Below are 14,479 nucleotides of genomic sequence, written 5' to 3'. Positions count from 1 at the left end.
CCCAGCCAAGGTCTGCAGGGACCTGTGAAAGACCTCAGGTCTTCTGCTCGCTGTCTCCAGCCCAGCCTGCTCTGTGTGGCACAGACCAGGAGACTGCGTGGCTCTGGCCACAGAGCTGTTTCATTTTGCTTTGTATTGCTGAAGTTCCATCTTCCCTTGAACTATCTGAAGAGCAGAGTTCATGCACACGGGCTCCTCCCTGTTAGCAGCTCACAGATGTGTTTATGAAGCGTGGCTCAGCCACGACATTCACCAAACACTGTGCCCAGCCTGGCAGCTCTCCCCAAGCTCCTGACGTAGGAGGACCCACAATCTCCAGACTCCAGGCAGGAGCTTCCTTGTTGTGCTGGCTTGCAGTCAGGTGTGTGAGTGGTGATAGGGTGCAGTCCAGCTGCTGATAAACCTCTTCCAGCCTGCTCGTGCCTGGTTTGGCTGCAGCATTCAGCACCAGTGAGTTGATCAGAGCTGCAGACCCTGGCTGTCCAGGGTGAGCTGACCTTCTCCTGCAGTGATGACATGCATGCATTACCTGAGGGTGAGTACTTGGGCATGGCTGGGCAGCAAAAGAGGAGAGGAATCAGGTCAGCTGCTTTACGTGAGGGAGTTTAGGTATGTTCTGGCTGGCAATATGGACTTCAGTCCAAAGATAACGCCTCTTCTCCACAAACAATTGCTGCTAGATGGACCTCAGAGTAGCAGGAAGGGTTTGCTGCCCTTCTTAGGTCATTGGTGACTTGCCCAAGGTCATCCTTGGAGCCAGTGGCAGTGCCTGGCATTGAAACCAGGTCCCTCAGTGCTGCGTTTGCCTTGTCCTTCTCACCACTGCTTTACTGGGAGAAGGGAGGTGCCCCAGGTGTTGTTTTTCTTGCAGTATTGTGATGGTAAATGTTGATTCCTGTGATGGTAAATGTTGATTCCTGTGTTGTCACCTTTCTGCCCTGGGCCAGGTGCACAGGATGATGTTTCTCTCTCAGCACAGCGCTGTGCTGGCTCTGCTTGGAGCAGGTGGCTGTGCTGCAAGGGCTTTGCTTGCATGTCCTCCCCAGGGATCTGCTGGCAGAGATCTATTACCAGGCCTGTGCTTCTGGTGCTTTTCTGTCAGTGCTTTCTTCCCTGCATGGCTTCCAGAGGTTGCACCCCACGTGCTGGCCAGGCAAGCCTGGCTTAGGGCTCTAGACAGTAAATCCATGGTAGCCACAGCACGAGGACTGCACTGTGATACCACCAGCATGCAGTGCCCAGCAGAAAAACCCCTTCTAAGCACTTTTGTGCATGCAGGCAAAGCAGGTGTGGACTAGTCCTGCTGGAGGAGAGGCAGGGAATGAGTCAGAGCAGGCTGCAGAAATCAGGAGCACCTCATAAGCATCACTGGGAAAGAAAAGGAAGCTTCTCACAGGGCAGATCCTGGTGGTGTGACCTGCACTCCAGCACCTCACCTGAGCATGAGGGCACTGACAGAGCCCAGGTCAGGTTGGGGCTGGTCCAGAAGCTGTGTCTTAGTCCCAGGCTGGCATCAGGCAGGCTCAGAGCATGTCTCTGATCCCCCCTTGCACTGTCAGCATGCTAGAGCCCTCTCAGCTCCCCAGTGTTCATTGCACAGACCTGCCTGAACCATGTCACGGTCCAAAAAAGGCAGAGCATCAGGAAAGGAGGAGAGAGAAAGCCATTGCTCTGCTGCTGCATCTCTCTTGGCAGCTGTAAATGTTGTTATGTTATTAGAAGAGGTGTAGTGCCTGAGCAGAGCTCTCATGTATTGTCTTCAGTCACAGTCTATATATTTTTTGATGAGGTAAAAATAGCTTTTCTTTTTCAGGATATGCAGAGAGCAGAGGCTCCTGCTAACATCAAAGGAGAGTGACAGCTTTCCCCTGGGTGTGCGTGGCCTCAGCTGGCAGGAGCAGGAGCTGTGTTAATGCTTGCCTCAGATGTTCTGGTCTCCTTTTCCTGTTCAGCTCTCTGGACCAGCCTCTGTTTCACTCTCCTCTGCTGCTGGCCACCCAGCACTGCACTTCAGAGGCAAAGTGATAGTTTGCAAACGACAGAACAAGACCTCGAACATGTTACTTAGAAAATCCATTAGGCAGCAGGCAGGTACTGCAGGCTTTCAGAGAGCTGCAGGCTGCAGCCCTCCGGGGGATCCTTATCAGAAAGATCACTCTGCTCTCCAGGGGCATCTCCTCGCTGCCTGGCTCTGTGCAGATTAAGCTGTTTGTGATATCTGCCCTCCTCACAGCTCTGAACCTGTTCCAGCTGCAGCAGGCAGCAAAGGGGACCCGTGAGTGGGGAAGGAAGGAGTCAAGTGGCAATGCAGGTGTCTGTACCTGAAAATGCTCAGCAGGGACTGAGCCAACCTTTCCCCTGACCTGCACCGCCAGTGACAGCCCAGAACCACCTCTCCTGTTAAGAGTGCACAAAAATGGGCTTCCCAAAATCCCATTACTCATGATTATGTAATGGTGGAGGATTGTGCATGCTGGAGAGGCCAGTCTGATGCTGGCACTGGAAAGCTTGCCCTCTCTTCAGCACTGGAAAAATGCTAATTGACAGGTTGCTTCCCTTCCCACGAACCTGCCAGGGACCTTCCTTCCTTCCTTCTTCTGGCTTTGGGATTTCTCCTTTGCCAGTGGTGTCAAGTTCTTCTCCACCTCTATCCTTTGCATGGATAAACAGATCTTTCCCTTCCTGCATGCTCTGATTCACCTGCTGCAAGATGGTTGAGCTCCCCCTTGCATCTGGATCCTGCTCTGGGGGTCTCTGCTGGGTGTAGCAGCCACCAGTCTCTGTGCTACGTGCTTTGGGGCTGTTGTGAAACCTCCACCGAGCAGAAATGAGCATGGACAGAGGGTTTACTCAGGCTGGTGCATGAAATGAGAGCAAACTCACTTGGCAGATGCCTTCCAGAGATGACTTCTTGTGCCTTGACTCTCATCATGGCTCCTATTAAGATCTGCAGATGTGGGCAGAGGTGAGGATGATGGGAGAATGGAACTTGAGCATATGGATTTATCTGTCTTGGGTCATGTGGATAGGGGTGAGGATGATGAAAGAACAGAATTTAAGCAACTGGGTTTATCCTTTCATCAGATGAATTTTCCCAATGCTTTTTGCTTTTCTCTTTCTTCTGGGTTTGCAGTCTCTGCCTGTTCTCTGTGTTCTGCTGGCTGACTGCCTGAGGCTTTGCTGCTGTGGCCTCTCTGGAGATGCTGTGTTCTGCTGAGTGCTGCCTTCTCCTCAGAAGGCAGAAACCTGCCAGTAGGTTTTGTTCCTGCTGCAGGGCCCACTGAGAGCGTCCAGTTTCTGTTAATACAGAGAGGAAAGAGAGCTCCTGTGAGAGAGACAGCATGGCTTCTGTTTCTGAGCACTTGGAGTTGAATCTCCTATCTTCCCTGATTATCCTGTGAGGACCCTAGGTGTTATCCCTAACTGCTCTTAATCCTAGCAGCTCTTTTAGTGTGTTTTGAGGACTGACAAATTCTCCTCATCTGATGAGAAAGGACTGAGGTTATCACCTGCAGAATTGTGTAGTTGATATCTGGCAAGGCGGAGAGTTCCAAATGAGCAATGGCTCCAGACACATTCCTAGGCTGGACAGTTAAAAGTAAACCACTACACTGAGGTGAGGTTTTGGTGTTTCTGATGGAAATAATGCCTCAAAGGTGAGGATCATGCCCACTGTTGGACACAAGCAAGGAAATGTCCAAGCAAATGGCAAGGGCTGTTGTCCTTGGCAAGGGTTTATCACACATCCTCAGCTGGCAGCGCTGACTTTAGGTTCCAGAACACTTGCACTAGTAGCTGGAAGTAACTGGATGACCTCTGAGATGTGAGTTGGACCTTTCCACAGCATCTGGACAGGATGCCCACAGCAATACATGGCTTGGTGCCAGGATCAGGGTTTGCATCTCACTGCCAGCCCTGGGGTTCTTTGGCTCTTGGTTGCTGTGTGCTGCTCAGCCTTCTGGTGTTTCCTTGCTGTTTCCTCCTGTCTGCTGCTCCATGAGTGTGTGTCAGCTTGGCTGAAGAGACAAGTGGGCAGGCAGGGTAAAGAGGGCAATGCAGCAGGAGGAGTGTGTGCCAGGCTGGAGTGGTGTGGGGAGCTGCTTCTCGACTGCCTTTGTGTCCCAGAAAACGCTGTGAGATCAGCACAAGTCCCTGAACTCATTTGTGCTTGGAAATCATCTACTTGCAGCATTTAGCAGCTCATACAGAGTGGGCTCCTGCCAAGTGTGGCCAGCTTGAGCAGGAGCAGGCAATGCTGGGACCCTCCCTTTTGTTATCAGTGATGAGCAGCAGGAGCTTGTGGGAGCTCCTCCCTGGGTGTGAGTGAGGGCAGGAGCTGCCAGAAGAGATTAGAGCAGGACTCTGTGACCAGAGACACAGCAGGCTTACAAACATCTCACTGCAGCCCTTGAAATCCAGCCTGAGCCTCTGGTTTGACTCCCCCTTGTGCTTGGTAGCACAATGCAATGGGCTCATGTGGCTCCAGGCTAATGGCATCATTGCTGTGAGAGGAGGAGGACACCTGGGAAAAGGAACACAAGAAGCCTCTCCTCAGGGCCAGGAGAGGGTTTCATGAGAATAAATTGACTCTGAAACCAGGACAGAGGGAAAGGGAAAATTTAGATTGTCAGCAGACAAGGGGAGATTTTTCCTGAAAGAAAAGAAAGGGAAGGAGAGGAGAAGCACAGTCTGATGTGCTGGCCTAAGTTTTCGACTTTAGAAGGTCTTGGAGCACTTAACAAAGTCCTGATCTGAGGCTTCTCTCTTGTAGAATTGCTGGCAGCAGCCTCCTGACACTTCCCAGCTTGGATGTCTGTAGAGCACGATGCCTGTGTATAGGATTTAGCAGCCACCTAAGAGTGCAAGAGGTACCCAGCAGCAAGTGAGGCAGCTTATTTTCTCCCCTGGAATATCTCCTTCCTGGAGAATTGCTGGGAAGACGAAGGAGAATTGGAAATAAACTCTGCAAGCTCCAAATAAAGGAGACTCATGGAAGCAGCTGCTGTGTCCTGGGGCACACAGGGAGCAAGTGAGGCACGGCTGTGCTGAGCTTTGTGCTTGTGGGTGGGTGGTGATAACTGCAACGTGTGTGTCTGTGGCTGGCTGAGCTGGGATGGTGCTGACTGGGATGTGTGTGTGTATCTTCTCCACGTGCACATCTCCTTCTGTTCACGGGGTCTTGCTGCCCGTGCTCCCTTTTGCTGAAATTCAGGAGGTGGCAGTGACCCAGCCCGTGCTTCCATTTCCTGGGGAGCAGATTGCCCTGAGCACAGGCAGGCAGTCCCACCCTGCAGGCTGACATCAGAGGGACAGTATGACTGTGGACCTGCTTTTAGCACCTGAGCCGAGCTATTCCATCTTCTCTGGTGGAATGTGTGCTCGGATGGCTGCTGTCTGATGCCCTGCATCTCTCTGTGCATCTCTGGAAGGTACATGCTGAGCTTGGGGAGCAAAAGGCACACTCCAGCCTTTGGCCCTAGCACCCAGAGGGTCAGGAGGGAACCCCAACCCCTCTCCTCTGTGGCAGGAGTTACCTGTGAGTTGCCAGGCATATCTGTGGGGCTGCTTTTCCTCTGCTGTTCCTGTGGTGGTACCTGCAGCTCTGACCCCCTCCCTGCGCTTGGCAGCAGTCATTTGCTTTCCGGAGGTGGCTGGGTATTAAATATCCTGTCTGACACAATAATGGAGGGAAAATGAACAAATTCCATTAGCAGTTGGCGATCCCTGCAGGGTCTGCATTGGAGAGAGGACGGAGCCTGTATTTTTAGATAGAATGCAATGTAACTTACTGGCTCTCTCAAAGCTGGGGAGTAGATAACCAAGGAGGGAGAGAGGGGACACCAGGCTCAGGTTTCAGCCGAAGTGCCGGGCTATGGCAGCACGAAAGGGCAGGTCCGGTCCAGACGTGGCTGTGAGTATTCCACACACTTCTCCTTCGTGCCCACAGAGACCTCTGCTTTGCTTTTCTGCTTGCTTTCTGCTTGTGGTCTCTGCTGCTGGGTGTGCTGGGGCTTTGGGAGCCCCTTTGCTGCAGGGCCACGTAGAGTTTTACCATTTAATCTTCAGAGCTCCATGTGTGTCCCGTGGATGACAGAGCCTGGCTGAGCTGTGCTTTGATTTTCCAAGGGTTTGCTGCCTTGTCGTCGATCCTGACCTGAGAAGCAGAGGCTTCTAGCAGTGTCTGGAGTTGGAAAAGCTCTTTGCATTCCGCCTGTTGCTTGAAGCTGTCAGTGTTTCCTCACTGGAGCCCAGACAGCACAGAGCGTGAATGTGCACTTCTAAGCACAACGCTGCTGTCGCCTCCAGCCTCTCGTGGCTGATCCTTCTGTGTGAGCAGAGCACTGAGGTGTCTCCTCTGCACTCACAGCCTCCCAAAGCCACAGCCCCAGTGTGAATCTGGGGGCTCTTCCCTCTCCTCTGAGCTGGAGGCAAGCAGAGCCAGCTGGAGCAGGAGGTCATGAGATCAGCACGTGTTCCCCCTGCACCATGGTGGGGCACGCTGGTGCTGCTCTCCACCAGCTGTCCTTCTGACCCACGGGCTGCCCCAGAGGGCACATGGCACCTTGCCACCCTGCTGGTGGCCTGGCCTGAGCTCTGTGGGCTCCTCCTCACCCTGTCTGTGAGCCCATACCCAGGGCATGGCTGCCTTTTCTGTGCTAGGAGTGTCAGGCAGAAAGGATGAGCTGGGGGAGGCAGATGGAGGGGACCAGGAGGCACCTGAGTTGTGCTGCTCCAAAGTCCCAATTCAAACGTCTGAGACTGCAAAGGGAAGGGAAGAGAGGAGCCCTGAACCTGTGTGGTGCATCATCCTCCCTAATGTGCCTCCAGTGCTTTTGTCTCTGCCTGTGTTGCTTCCAGCTCCTGTCCAGGAGCTTCCTAACCCTGGATGCTCCTCTGCAACCAGGCTGTGGGCAATACAGGATGGCTTGGGGTGGTAGAACAGAAGCTCTCCTAGCACAGGAGGTCCCTTGGTCAGTCCTGATGTGAGTGGTACGAGCAGGGCTCCGATTTTCTCTTGGAGCTGAAGACAGAGGAGTGTGTCCTGCACCCATGCCATGGATGTCGTGTGGCTCTTGGCTGCAGAGAGCCCTTTGGGCTGGCCCAAGCAGGCACATACCAGCTCCAGTTCAAGCTCCCAGACTCACAGACCCACATCACTGCATTTCCACCCTGTTCTCCAGCTTCTAGTGAGCCATGCCATCGTCTCCATTTGCTGCCTCACACTGCTCAGGGGTGTTGCTGAAAGTATTGCTGTGCCTTGCCTGGGCTGGCTGTGGTGTAGCAGGGAAGCACTGCCAAAAAAGAGAGTTGTGACTTCCACAGCTGTGAGGTGCTCAGCTGGGGCTCTTGTCCCTGCTGCCAGCACACCCAGGCTCACTGCTGGTGCTACTCAGTGGCTCCTGGAGGAGGGCAGGGGTGGGCTCACTACAGCTCCATCAGTGCAGCTCCTCAGCCCAGGCACAGAGGGATTTCCTGGGCCAAGGGAGGTGGCATGGTGGCAGGAGTTCCCTCCCTGCTGTCCCCACAGTGTGATGGGGTGAGCTGCAGACCTTCTGCCCCATTATCTGGATGCTCTTCGTTTTAAGTCCAGGTCCCAGCCCTTCCTTTTCCTGCCTGATTTGGGGCACCTCAGCCTGTCCCTTCAGTTCCCACTGTGACTTTCCTGGCCTCTGCCTTTTCTGCCTGGTCTGTGTAGTTTTGTTCTCTGCAGCTGAGTGAAGAGTTGACCCAGTGCTGGTGGTGGGGGAGAACAAGGGGGCTCTGAGTTTCATGCTTTTTCTTTTTGTCCCCAAGGCTGATGCTGCAACCAGTTTCTTGAGAGCTGCAAGATCTGGGAATCTGGACAAAGCCTTGGATCACCTCAGGAATGGGGTAGATATTAACACCTGTAACCAGGTAGGTGAAACACACAGGGCTTCTGGTACTATCTCTAGTTCATTGAAAATGTGGCTGAGCAGAGGGCAGACCTGGAACGTTGTCTTTGGGGCCAGGAGGGCAGCAATAGCTATAAAGATCCGGGGAGCCTGGATGTACTGGCTGGAGCATAGCAAAGGACACATTAACAGGTAAGCAGAGAGGGCTCCTTTAGTGTGACAAGCAAATGGGACCATTGGAAGAAGCTCAGCTGCTTCTCAGAGGGCAGAGCAGATAGCTGTGAAGAGTAGCACAGTGGCTGGAGCATCACAGAAATGGCTCGTGGGGGTTATTCCCCTTGCCTGCAGTGCTGAGGCTTTTGGATTCCTAGAAGTTGCAGTTTACCACAAGCAGTGAATGTTTGCAAAATGCCAGTTGTGGTGGTTTGGGAGGTGCTGGGCAGGAGGAGCCCTCCTCATCCTGCACAGAAATAGGTTTGTGCAGGAGCAAAGAGCTGCAGGCGCTGAGGAATTGTTTGCACATCATCATCAGAACATTCTGTATCTGTGTAGCTGCCAAATGCAAGTGGCTGAGCCTGAACTGGGGCAGATGCTGTAGGGACAGATTCAGGGGGCTCAGGCTGAGCAGGGGGAGCAGGCAGGCTGTGTGCTGTCCCTGTTTTCTGGAGCAGTGGTTGCTGGGGAGGCTGACTCAGCAGGTAGCACAAAGGCACACTCATCTCTTTCAGTACCAAGCCCCCAGAGCAAGTGGAGCTCAGACCTGATTTGTGCTGCAGCAGCCAGTGCAGTTACTGGGGACAGGCTCCCCCAGGGCAAGCAGAGTGCACCGTGGACATTCACTCATCCCAAGAGGAGAGGGAGGATTTCTACCTCCCCTGGTCCTGTAATGCTCCAGCCCAGAGGGGTGTGGGGTTCTGGAGAGGGCTCTGTAAAGAATTACAGCAGGGTGACTCATCCACAAGCTAAAGATGATGGCTTTGAACTTCTTCTTCACCAAAGAGAAGGTCTGTCATCAGCTGTCTCCACTGACTAGCTTCAAGTCCTGTTTCCAACCAGATTTCTGGTGCTGGTGAGGGTATTTAACACTTTGATGGAAAGACAATGGCTACAGCAGTATGAGGCTCTTCTCTCAGTGATGTCTTTGCACTGGTTCCTGCCATCTCCTTGAGGTTAGATGGCACTTTGGGGTTTCCTTCTGAGGAATATCAGACCTGTGGGAAAGGTCCAACCTCACATGTCCTGTATAGAATAAAGAGGGATATATGTGGTCAGACCTATCCCACAAGTCCTGTATTCTTGCTCAAGTTCAGAGACCTTGACATGCCATCTGATCTTCACCCACCGATCCCACCTCCTTCATTGCTGCATCAGTGTCTCCATCGTGCACCTTTCGTGTCTCAAACTCCAGCATGGTCCCATCTCATCCACGAGGAGCTGGAGGACTCAGGATGAGTGCACATTGCTGCCAGGACTCTCACCAGCTGGGAACAGCATCGTGAGGGCACGTGGGTGCCCAGGAGATGGTCTTTGTTGAGGTGGCCAGTCCTGATGGGCAGTCCCTGCTTTGGGACAGGCTGTGTGTGAAGTCTCTGTGTTATTCTGTAGGGCTACATTTGTCACACTGGTAGCTAGTGACTGGGATTTCTGGGAATTATTTAGTGAGGAAAATACAGCACCTTTCAAATGATGCACACCCTGTGGCAGTTTTGGGTCGGATGAGCTGTCAAGCCAAAGCAAAAGTGCAAAACAGCCTGAATTGTTCCTGGAGCAGAAATACCAATGGGCCATCGATGGAAACAATCTTCTGTGCTTCTTGCACAACTGTTTGTTACAGGTTAATGATTCATCACATATTTATAGCATTCAAAAGGTTATTTATGAATCCTTTGCATAAAAGGGCTTATGGTCTGAGGGGAGCATCTGTGGTCTTGCTCTCCACTTGCTGGTTATGTGAGTGTAACTGAGAAAAAGCTTGCATGTCTGTGGCCACTTATACAGCTTGTGAGGTGAGGGTGTCAGTGATTATCTGTCTGGGGTTGTAGGAGTGTCTTTGTCAAAGAAACAGGGCTTGGCCAGAGAAGATGGACTCAGTGTAGCCAGACGTGGCTGAGGAGCATTTCCTTTCAGCGGCACTGCTCTGGGGGTGTTACAGCACTCCCACTTCATTTCCCCTTGCAAGCAGAGCTTGTGCTTGAGGCTTGATAGAACTCTGGAGCTGGTGTGGTGAGGAAGCCTGTGGGTTTTTAGATTTTTGCTCTTTGTGCTGTAATGGGAGTTGAGCAAAAGAATCTGTGACTCCTCAGGGCAACTGGTGCTTTGAGTGAGAAAGAGTGGAAAACCTTTTTGCAGTCTAACACTCTTGAAGCAGTTGTGAGTTTAACTGGAGTGTTGAGGGATGGAACTGAGCCTCCCTGGGCATTTTCTGCTCCCCTACCAATATTTAGGTGGGGATGAAGCATTTCTGTGAAGTCCAGAGTTGAAACACATGATTGGAAGGTGGAGCACTTGGGCAGGAGCAGGTGCCATGCAACAACACTGTGTAGGGGTGAGTAAACCCAGCACATCCACCTGGGAGAAGTGAGGAACAAGGAGAAAAAGGGGCAGCTGAAAATGCCTGCAGGTATTTAACCTCTTTTCTAGCAAATATCCCAGACCTTTTGTTCACATCTGGGAAGTGGAAGAGGGTGTCAGAAATAGCAGAGCAGAAGCTGTCTTAGCAGCCTTGAGGATGCTGTCTGACCTGGCACCCCTCCTTCTGACAGCCTGGGGAGGATAAAGGGGCATTGGCCAGTCCTCTGCTCTTCAGGTTCCACGTGTAGGAAAAAAGGCAAAAAAGGAAAAAGCTAAACTGGGGCAGATGCAGAGATGCTCCTGAGAAGTCACTTGAGCTTTTTGGGAGCTTCTTGGTACTGGTAGAGCTTAACAGTGACACAGCCAACACCTTCTCTACACTCTTTGCTGCAGCTGAGCTCTGGGGGAACAAAGCCCACCACGGGCTGCAGGACAAGGTGCTGGTGGGCAGTCTGAAAGCCAGGGAGAAGGCAGCTTCTGGCCTGGAGGCTCACAAACTACTGTGAATTAAATTGGGCTGCTGCTTGATAAAATCATTGCCCGGAGCAGGGCTTCTCACTGCACATCTGTCTGTGTAAATGGTAAAGTTTATGGTTTGTATGTGCACCTACACTGCAGTGGTGGTGCATCCTTGCTGTGGACTGTGCACAAAGCTCAGCTCTGTGCTTTAGGTGTGAAAAACCTGACTGTGAGGAGGGGCACCCCGTGGAAAGTCACTTGAGCAAAGACAGGAGTTGACACAAGGGATGTGCCATGAGCAGGGAGGACTGAAGCAGCTCCTGTGCCTCAAGCACATCGACACTGAGCTCTGGTACCACCCATCTGTAGGAAATTGCCTACGTGGGCTGCATGTTTTGCTCATGGAGAAACCTCCAGCATTAGTCAGCAAGCCAGCATTCAGTTGTGTGAAGCTTTCCTGGCAGCATGGGGCTGCTCGTGGCACCGTGGCTGGTGTGCTGGATGTCAGCGCCCAAGGACAGGGCAGTCACTCCTGCCCCCACCAGCCTGGCCTTTCTCCAGCATGGGCCAAGTGCCCGCAGTCCTGCCTGCACAGGAGCTCAGAGTAGGTGCTCCCCAGAGAGCTCCATGCCCAGGTGGAGGCTAATTCCCTTTTCCCACCTTTGCTTCCTGCAGAATGGGCTGAACGCCTTGCACCTGGCCTCCAAGGAGGGCCATGTGAAAATGGTGGTGGAGCTGCTGCACAAGGAGATCGTTTTGGAGACAACGACCAAGGTAAGGACGAGGAAGCCTGGCCACGCTGGGCACAGCTCTGCACACTGCCTTTGCTGCCAGACACAGCAGCAGCAGCAGCTGAGCAGGGATCATGCTGCTTGCTGTGCCAGTGGCAGTGCTGCTGGGCTGAGCTCTAGCACCAGGCTCTGGTTTTAGCACAGGCTTGGCATCTCTTAATAAATAAAAGGTGCCTCTCTCCTGTGGGGGCCGTTGTGGACTTCAGAGAGGAGTAACACAAACCACAGCATGGGCTAGTCCTGTCTTACCAGCATCTCCTCCTGGCACGGGCTGCTGCCCCAGGGCAGCCCCTGCATGTTCCAGCAATGAGATGGCCTCAATGTCACTGGAGAGCTCTGGTGCTCTGTAAATAACACGTTGTTCTCTCCTGCATCACCACAGCAGGTGTGGTTTTCTCTTGATGACAAGCAAGACAACGGCACAAGCAAGCAGGGCTGACAAATGAGCAGCCTCCAGCGCCAGTGAAGGGCTGTGAGAACAGGAGGTGCCACCTCCCTGGTGCTCTCACAGGGCTCTGGACACAGAGCAGAATCTGGCATTCTGCCACACCACCCAAAGGCACAAGTGGGAAGAGCCTGCGTGTGCATTTTCCAGCCTGCTCATCACCCCTGGTATCTGCTGGGATGCCTTGGCTACCAGGGTGCACGCTGCAGTTTTGCCTGAAGCTGCCAGCTCAGCTCCCCCGTCCTCCCCCCTCTCCTCATCTCTCAGTGCTGAAGATGCACAGCACCTGACAGTGCATACAGCTCCTGCTGCCAGTAACTTCATGGGAGAGATGAAATCACTCTCTTCCCTGGCCAGCAGATGGGAAGGGTGGCTGGTTGGTTTACAGCAGGGATGGAACACGGAGTGAGAGCTGCGTGGCCTTCCAAAGCATTTCCTGGCCAGCTGCTCTGCTTGCATGCCTGTTAGCATGTCAGGCCCGTCTTTCCCTGCCATCCTGGGTTGCTTCAGCCCCTGAGGACTGTCCTGTGGTGTCTTTCAGAAGGGAAACACAGCCCTGCACATCGCTGCCCTGGCTGGACAGCAGGACGTGGTCCGGGAGCTGGTGAACTATGGGGCCAACGTCAATGCGCAGTCCCAGGTAGGGTGAGCTGGTCTGGAACAGGAAGGCACCCACCCTGTGTGGTGGTGCTGGTGTCCTCGTGGTGGGAACTGTGCCCAGAATGGCCTTTGCAATTTCCCTCTAGTCTTGCTCAGGAGCAAGGACTGCTCTGCCAGACTCCTGGAAAGAGACAAGTGTGCAAATGGTGTGGAGGGAGTCTTGAGGCACGTGGGGACACCAGTGAGGTCTCTGTGGTGTTGAGGGAGTCGCTGTCAACACATGCAAGCATGCTGAACTTATCCGGGGAGGACTCATGGCTGATGCCTCCCTGGCAAAGCTTTGAGATCTCCAGCAACACCTCAGTTAAACACACTGTGCTTCCTTCACTCTCTCTTCCTTGGGCCTGGTAGGGCTGAAAGCTCTTCAGATTTTGCCTGATAGGAGAATTGTCCCTGAAGCTAGGGACAATGCCAGCAGTGTCTCCTATCAGTTGACTCTTACAAAGCACTTTTTTTTTTTTTTTTCTGGATATTGCAGCCTTGGGCTCCATCTCTCTGTGATTGTTCCACAGTTGCCAGGTTTTTTTTTTTCTTTTTCACACCCTCAATGGATGCTTCTGCCCCTGTTCACAGACCTGGGAGAGGCAGTATTGATGGGGGTATAGGTCTTCAAAGAACTCAAGAAACACAAGGAAGAGTTGTGTTGATGTTCATGGCCCTGTGTTTGCAGAAAGGCTTCACACCTCTCTACATGGCAGCGCAGGAGAACCACCTGGAAGTTGTGAAGTTCTTGCTGGAAAATGGAGCCAACCAGAATGTAGCCACAGAGGTAAGATCCTTGGGGAGGAACCTACGGCCCTGCTCGTGGGGGCTGCTGAGGGACGTGCCGGGTCCTGCCATGGCTCCTTGACTCTCTCCCTCTCCTTGGCAGGATGGCTTCACCCCGCTAGCTGTGGCTCTCCAGCAAGGACATGAGAATGTGGTTGCCCACCTTATCAACTATGGGACAAAGGGTAAGGTCCGCCTGCCTGCCCTGCACATTGCAGCCCGCAATGACGACACGCGCACAGCTGCTGTGCTGCTGCAGAATGACCCCAATGCTGATGTCCTCTCCAAGGTGTGTGGTTTTCCTGTGCTGTCTCTGGGAGCTCCCCCGCATCCCCAGGGAGAACAGCAGCTCGGTATGCTGTATTTATCCGTAGTTTCATCAGGGAGCATGTGTCTGGCTGGCTGATCCCTCCTTCTTTCCCTAGACTGGATTCACCCCTTTGCACATTGCAGCCCACTATGAGAATCTCAGTGTGGCCCAATTACTGCTGAACCGTGGAGCCAGTGTCAACTTCACACCCCAGGTGAGTGCAGAGTGGGAAGCTGCTGGGGCTTGTGCTGTGCCTCCTATCCATGTAGGGTGCAGCAGCAGCTGCCAGGGCATGCTGGTGAGGTGGGACTACGCAGAAAGCAGCATGCAATTAATAACAAGCATGGGCCTTTTCTGCTATGTCTCCTTCTGTTAGAAGCAGCCATGCATCCCTGAAAGCTTTTGGGGACCTTGTCTCCAGGCTGAGGGAAAGCTGGTGCTGTTGCTGCAGGGCAGAGCTCCTAGAACCTGCAGTTAGGAAGAACCTGTTCCAGACCCAAAGGCAAAGCCCAACCCATGAGCTGGTGCTTTCCTACAAGCTCTGTGTAGCTTCTGTCTGCAGCCTGTAGCTGCACTGCCCTGTTAAACAAGCTGTTCCCCA

At 53.1% G+C, this 14,479-nt stretch overlaps 1 protein-coding gene across 9 annotated transcripts in view; it reads left to right on the top strand.

The window, feature by feature from the left end:
• Positions 1-384: 384 nt before the first annotated feature.
• Positions 385-14,479, top strand: part of ANK1 (ankyrin 1) — a 37,420-nt gene continuing 23,325 nt past the window's right edge. For 5 of the 9 annotated variants that reach the window (XR_005956002.1, XM_041477948.1, XM_041477965.1 and 2 more), the window contains exons 1-7: positions 5,858-5,911; positions 7,795-7,896; positions 11,580-11,678; positions 12,682-12,780; positions 13,471-13,569; positions 13,672-13,857; positions 13,994-14,092. Coding sequence is in view for 8 of the 9 variants with exons in the window: in XM_041477948.1 (XP_041333882.1) it covers positions 5,873-5,911; positions 7,795-7,896; positions 11,580-11,678; positions 12,682-12,780; positions 13,471-13,569; positions 13,672-13,857; positions 13,994-14,092 (723 nt within the window). In the remaining variant the exon portion in view is untranslated. Of the gene's footprint in view, positions 536-2,938; positions 2,966-5,857; positions 5,912-7,794; positions 7,897-9,566; positions 9,709-11,579; positions 11,679-12,681; positions 12,781-13,470; positions 13,570-13,671; positions 13,858-13,993; positions 14,093-14,479 lie in introns of those variants that run through there. The other 4 variants (XM_041477940.1, XM_041477956.1, XM_041477972.1 and 1 more) reach the window with 4 other exon arrangements.

The sequence above is a fragment of the Pyrgilauda ruficollis genome, unplaced genomic scaffold, assembly GCF_017590135.1.
Source record: "Pyrgilauda ruficollis isolate IOZ18807 unplaced genomic scaffold, ASM1759013v1 scaffold113, whole genome shotgun sequence".
NCBI lineage: Eukaryota > Metazoa > Chordata > Aves > Passeriformes > Passeridae > Pyrgilauda > Pyrgilauda ruficollis.
The sequence above is the reverse complement of the archived record's forward strand: the minus strand, read 5'-3'. Positions and strand labels throughout refer to the sequence as shown.